The following is a 7,078-nucleotide window of genomic DNA, read 5'->3' as shown; positions in this document are numbered from 1 at the left end:
GCTATTCTGTCATCATTTCTCACCCATTCTTATGGAGGGGTAAAATAGAGCAGCATATATTAATTCTACCTAATTTCTTCTGGTGTTACACAAAAGGAAATAATATGGGTTTGAAAAGACAGTAAATTATGACAAATTTGCCAACCCTTTAAGAGTGATTTTCAGCTCATAAGTGAAAAAGGCTTACATTCTAGTTAATGGGCAGTCTAACAATACAGCTATAGGATGTTGTAATCTCAGAAATCCAAGTAACAAGCTGCTTTTTTTTCTCTAATTCACTCAAACAAAATTGTATATTGAGCATACATCCATCAACCTTGCTTCATGCTTTAATTCAGAATCATATAATAATATTCACATTTGAAATCTTGGACCATTTAATCTTAAAGATAGTCAGCATGCTAGCATAACCTACTCTTCAGAGCTCAGACCTCAAACTGAGACACCGAGTCCAAACTTTCAAGCTCACATCTTCCCTTACTCTTGGCTTTGAACTGTTCTTAAGATGATAGGACATGTCATGCTGCTGCTGTGAGATCAGTTGAGAAGCATTTTGCTTTTTAAAGGTCTTATTTGTGTTTTAAATCCTGTTGTTTCTCTTTCACTGTTCAGGACAGTAAATGACATTTATAAAGTATTAGAAACTGTCTAAATAAGTAAAATCTGGTTTTGCTTTTTTGAAATCTCAATGTCTGGAGCATCCAGAAGCATGGAGTACTACCCAGACAACTGTTTCCAAAGTGTACAACCTACAACTAAGCTTCCTTTGAGGTCCAATTTTAGTTCTAGTAGTCATTATAGACTGTGAAGGTATATATTGGAACCAAATCAGCACAGCACTCCCCCCCCCCCCCAATAAACCCCACCAAAGTTTAGTTTAGCATGTTTATTACAATACATACATTTCACATTTGACCTTCTGACCCCAGGTGACCCTGCCCTGACCCTGGTCTAACAGGGTTGGTGATTTCCAGTCCTTGACTGACCCTCGGTTTCCTGTTTTCCAGTAGAACCTTTTTCCATCCCATCCAATTAGGTGCAAAGGAAAATGTGTGGTAATAATTTATGAATACAACATATCTGATAGACTAGTAATCACTGCAATTTTTAATAAAACTTTAACTTCATTATTACTTAGCAAATGTACATAGGAATGAACTCTGGTTTTTAACGCAAGTTTCCATAAACACCTCGCGTTCTTTTCTTTCCCTTTTTCTTAAGTACAGTTTTTAAACAAAACAAGGGTACAGAAAAGAAAAAGAAAATAATCTGGAAAGATTAGTAGAAAAGAAAAAAAGAGGATTCTGGGAGAAAACCAGTCTTCATCTCTTGCCAAAGGAGGAAGGGTGGGGGAACAACACGGGATGCAAGTGTGCTGGGCTTTTAGGGTGAGCTGTAGGAATGGTTCTCTCTCTCGCTGTCGGTGTGCGATCTGCACTTTCTGTTGTTCTTGCTCATTCATCACATAAGCAGGCACTGGTGTTGACCATGGGCGTAGCGGGGCCCTTTGGGGCAGTCAGGAGACCACTGAACCATCGTGGACAAACATGATGTAAACCCACTCAAAAGGCATGGGGTGAGGGAATGAAACCATTATAGTGCAACCAGAGAAAGTAATAGATAAACTAACCAAAAAAAAACATGTAGAATTACTACCATTTTCATATGTCGAGAAAGAAAATGATCTGGTGGATACATGTGCACAGTTGTGAGAAGACAAAGTGTGTGTGTCATCATCCTCGTTAATAGTCCCGGTCGATTAGTCCACCTTTTCCATGCAGGTCTGGTACATGCTCAAGGCAATGGTTCACAGATCATTTTACTGAAGAGTATTTGTTTTTTTAAACAATCTCATTTTAAAATCTGCATTACATTTGGTGGCAATGAGGGCACTTAAGATCTCAGTCTACCTTGGTGCTGATTAGTTAACGTTTGGATGTCAAAAGCTTTGATAGGCATGGCTTCACATTGCTTCATCTACAAAACATATGTACAACATGGAAATAACATCTACAAATAATCTACATATAGAGGGGCGGGTTGGGGGCAACCTGCAAAAACTCCTCTCCACCCCAGTTCAGCCACTGCTCTCCACCCCCTCCCCTTTCCCCCACCCTCAGTTCAAGAAAGACCTCGCTGCAGCTCGTTAAATGAAAGACTGGGCCCAGAGCAGAACGCAACAGAACTTTGGTTCTCCAGGGTTCCACGCACATGAAATGGGTTTCCCCACTCATTCACCTACCCCTCTCTCCTCCTGTTTCAAAACCACATCACAAACCCAGAGTTCCTCAAACCATGAAGGAATTTTGATTCTTCAACTTGTCAAGTTCTTTAATTTGTTGTCTCAAAAATAGTATCCTATGTGGAAGAGAGAGAAAGGGAGAACAAAAGTCAGTACATATGCTAAACAAATATGAGAGTCATTGAACAATCCAACCTGGCATTTAAATCATTTAATACCAGGGTTATTATAGTTTTGAAAATATCACTAGTTTTTATTTCATTTTGTTAAGGTTTTCAATTTCAGTTTCGTTTTAATGGTGCATAAATAGTTTTTATTTTGTTTGTATTTTTTTTTTAAATGGCCATTTTTTTTGTTTTTATTTAGTTTATCAGTTATAACAGCACAATGTATTCTCTGTAAAATTTTACAATAAGGTTGTATGTGTTAACATTAGTTAAAATGAACTAACAATGAACACTTACATCACTTTCATACTTAAAATGTTAATTCAAACATATATTAGAATATTGTTACATTAAATGTTTGTTAATATGTTATCTGTTAACATTTTTTAATGCACTATGAACTAAAAACTAGAATAAACAATTGTACATGTATAAATTAACACTGACAAAGGTTAAAAAAATGCTATAAAATATATTGTCCTTATTAATTCATGATACCTAATACATATAATAATGTTAGCATAAATGACCTAATTGTAAAGTGTTATCAATATTATCTGCCTGTAATGACAATTGATGACATTAATGAAGTGTGCTATAAATGTTTCATTGCTGATACATTCAGCAGTAACTACACTCCCCATATTGACGTGCCTCTTAACATCACACATGTAGGCGAACTGCGGTTGGTTGTTTCCACAGGTCAATCAGACAGAAAGAATGCTTACCTCTGCTCACGCAGCGTGGCCTGGATCTCACACACTCGCACCAGTGAGCGCAGGTTCTTCAGCTCTGTGCAGTTCTCGGACATATAGATGCTGCCCATAGTGTGAGCCTCCTCACGTAACCGTGAAGCCTGGACAAGAGAGCCATACTTAAGTTAGTGATGGTGCAATGGAACTAAACAAATATACATATTTTGCTAACTGGCTGATTTTTTAATTAACAGCGCAACCTTGTTTGCCAAGGCCCCGTTTACACCTGGTATTAAGATGCGTTTTGGGCGATCCGTTTGAAACAGGACAATGCTTAAGAAAGGTGTAAACGGGATCCAAAACATTTTGAGATTTGTCCATTTTAAACACATTCGGAGGTGGTTGAATAACCATTCAACCATTTACAAATCATGCTTTTACTTTTCTTGCTTTATTATCATACAGTAATACACTGATGTAGTGACTCATGCATGTTGTCATGACATCAGAAACCCATCCTTCGAAATCCAAACACAAGTGGTCAAAAGAGACCCATGAAGCTGCATATTATGACCGGGTGTAAACAAAAATGTGTCTTGCTTGTCCAGTTGTGATCGGATTCCGATTGGTCAGATGTTACATAGCTCCCCTTACACATTGTTTGATACTGTTCAATACTGTTCAAACTGAAACTGACAAGAATGGGGTTGATGCTAGTGCTGGCCGATAGGACGATGTAATCGGATATCAACGATACCTGACAAATATCTCTATGTCGATTGCGACACTCGTTGGCAGATGATGATTGACAATATCAGGAAATGACAGAACCATTGAGCTGGGAAATCGGCAAATATATTACCTGGAACCTGGATATCAGTACACCCCTACATTCTCTAAAATATTGGAGGGTGTGCAGTGAACATTTTACCCCTGAGGATTTCAGACCATCGAAAGAAACAAAGGGTCGATATCTGAATTTATCGGCTGTGCATACTCGGGTATGTGTGAAAACGTTGTCACTGTCACGCCTCCCTCAGGCTCTGCAACTCCCTCAGCGCTCCGCTGCTCATCACCCGATTTCTAATTCACCGCACCTGCACTCAATTCACTCACTCATCACACAAAAGGACTCTAGTTTGACCGCGCTGCTCTCACGCAGTGTTTATTTACCTGTCTGTATTTGCTCTTGATCTTTTTCGATATCTGTTTAGTGCTTACTCCGCTGTTTTGCCTGTTACCTCTTCTTCAGTTTGTGAAGCTTCTCTTCTGTGTGATATCACCTGTACTATTGATCTCACTGTGTAAATCCTGTGAATCTCAGTAAACGCTCTCGCACTTGGTTTCACTAACTACAACTTGTGTGGCTTGAATTCCTGACAGTCATATAGCCTATATATTTCTGCTAAAGCAAAAGCACAAGTAGATAACGCAACAGCATTGCTCCGAAATAAAGGATGGTTATTTTCTGCAGTTATATTTTTTTTTATTATTATATGGAAAAGATTTTAATTTTATTTTATATTGTTTTGAAATTGTTTTGGTTTGTGAACGGCGCTTGGTCTGTGCAATTTTCTCTTGTAAACAATGACGCACTTCCTGCCTCCTCCACATGACGCGTGACCTTACCAACGGCGCTTACATCATCCCTCTCATGAGCACGCGTCACAGAGATGTACGGAAGCGAACATTTGTAGTTAAAAAGTATAAGTATTGTTTTGTTTCTAAAAATCGTTTGGGTTCAGAAGAACTTTGTCGACTGGAGTCGTGTGGATTATTTTGATGCACCCTAAATATGCATTTTGGAGTACATTCACTTGCATTGTTTAAAGGAGACCTATTATGCCCCTTTTTACAAGATGTAATACAAGTCTCAGCTGTCCCCAGAATGTGTCTGTGAAGTTTCAGCTCAAAATACCCCACGGATCATTTATTATACCATGTTGTAAATGCCTCTTTTTGGGTGGTTTCAAAAACACGCTGTTTTCGTGTGTCTCTCTTTAAATGCAAATGAGCTGCTGCTCTCCGCCCCCTTTCCGGAAGAGGGCTGTGCCTTTACAGCTCCTGCTTTGGATACTATAGCAACAACAAATCAGAACCAATATGACTGACACCGTAAATACCAGTGTTCAGCCATATATGTATGAGCAACCGTCAACGACGCAAAACATAGGCATTTTGAGTTTGTGATAGTGCTTCTTATGTAGAAAATCACTTCCTGTCCTCCATCTGCATTTCACGCCACAGCAACGCAGTGACGTGATGTCATGTGCAAACAAGCTATAATGACATAGCTCTGGTCTCCGTGAATACAATCAGAGACAATGGTAACTTTAGCTGCATTAGCCGTGGAATCAGCTAAGCAGCACATTCGGAAAGGCGATTTGCAACATTCACAAAATATTAAGTGCGATACTTACATCTTCAGGATATAAAGCTGGAAACACAAACAGTTGGTACTGATCCATGCTTGAGTAAATTTTTTTGAAAATCCTGCTTTATATTGACCCTCATTCACAAAGCAGTCCGATGTAAAATTATTTGCACAAACATACACTAATTTTGGTGTGTTTTGGGGCAAGTTTTCTTCAAAAACAAAACTTGTCCACTGCATCTTCAGTGGCTCTGATGCCGGGAGTACATGAAGACTCGTGTTCACTTTTACAGCCAACAACAGAACACTTATGACGCTTACGAAGTTGAGACATTATTCTTCTCACTGTAGCTGCTCCAGCGCGGAAAAAAATGGCAGACTGTGTGTCGATCACTCAGGGGAGGATCTATGATAATAGTGTGGAGTCCGTCACTAGTCGTGGGCGTGGCCTTCTCTAAAGTGACGTCACTTTAGAGCGGATACAAAAACCAATCATTTTGAGACACTGTTTTTGATTAATAGATATATAAGAAAGAGGAGTGGGTGGACTTTTAACATTGTAGGGTGGTTGTGTACACACACTGCTGACTCACATTTACGTTCAAACACCATGTAAAAGTGAATTTTGCATAAATCCTAAAAGTCTTAAATTCTGTTTTGATGAAGAAAGAAATTCAGATACATCTTGGATGGCCTGAGGGTGAGTAATTTATCAGTAAATTTTCATTTTTGGGTGAACTATCCCTTTAACTTTATATATACAGTACATAGGCTACATATGCACACATACATGTATTTACATACACACACACACACACACACACATATATGTATTATACACATATATACACACACATACACATACATATATACATATATATATATTTCTATTATAATTATTTTATATTTACAGTAATAATTTCTTTAGATCTTAATTTGTATAAGTAAACTTCCACCTGTAGTCGTAGACAGATACTTTCGTGACAACAAGTGAGAGGTGATTATTATAAAATTTTTTGTATCACTTTATTTTTTTAATTGCTGTTTTGTTTTGTTAGAAGTGCAATTTGAATTTAGAAATATCTTTGGTTTAAGTTTTTCGTGTTTCAATAAATTACATTTTTAAACCAAAATCATTAAAAAAAAATATATTACATACACCCTCGGCAGGGGGGTTGACAATGTAATCAGATATCGCAATATTTTTTTTAATGAAAAAAATCTTAAATTTTTTTTATATACATAATCGCCCAGCCCTAGTTGATGCATAACAAGTGCAATACCTTATATGAAATAACCTAAATTTTACAGTACAAAGCTGTCAAAAGCTAAAATGTTGTTCTGTTAACAGATCAGTTTGCATGCCTGAATTTCCAAAATATATCCATTCATTTTAGCTCAGTAATCAATCTAATTTCTGACAATATAACAAAGACATAAACAAATAAAATTAATAATGTGTGTCCATACTAGAACAAACCCACACAATCTCAAAACAAATCATGCATAACAGATTCTTTTACTCAAACAGGCTGAAGCAAACCTTTAACAAGGCCTTAAAACTGATTATCAGCAAAACAGGGCACCTGCCAGTTTAAAA

At 37.6% G+C, this 7,078-nt stretch overlaps 1 protein-coding gene across 1 annotated transcript in view; it reads right to left on the bottom strand.

Moving 5' to 3' along the window:
• Positions 1-1,087: 1,087 nt before the first annotated feature.
• waca (WW domain containing adaptor with coiled-coil a) overlaps positions 1,088-7,078 on the bottom strand; it is a 44,459-nt gene continuing 38,468 nt past the window's right edge. Inside the window, exons 12-13 of the mRNA XM_051666469.1 lie at positions 3,138-3,265; positions 1,088-2,358 (exon numbers count right to left, since the gene is read on the bottom strand). Coding sequence (XP_051522429.1) covers positions 2,289-2,358; positions 3,138-3,265 — 198 coding nt within the window. The 3' untranslated portion in view covers positions 1,088-2,288. The remainder of the gene's footprint in view (positions 2,359-3,137; positions 3,266-7,078) is intronic.

The sequence above is a fragment of the Myxocyprinus asiaticus genome, chromosome 32, assembly GCF_019703515.2.
Source record: "Myxocyprinus asiaticus isolate MX2 ecotype Aquarium Trade chromosome 32, UBuf_Myxa_2, whole genome shotgun sequence".
NCBI lineage: Eukaryota > Metazoa > Chordata > Actinopteri > Cypriniformes > Catostomidae > Myxocyprinus > Myxocyprinus asiaticus.
Note: the sequence above shows the minus strand (reverse complement) of the source record. Positions and strands in the feature narration are given on the sequence as shown.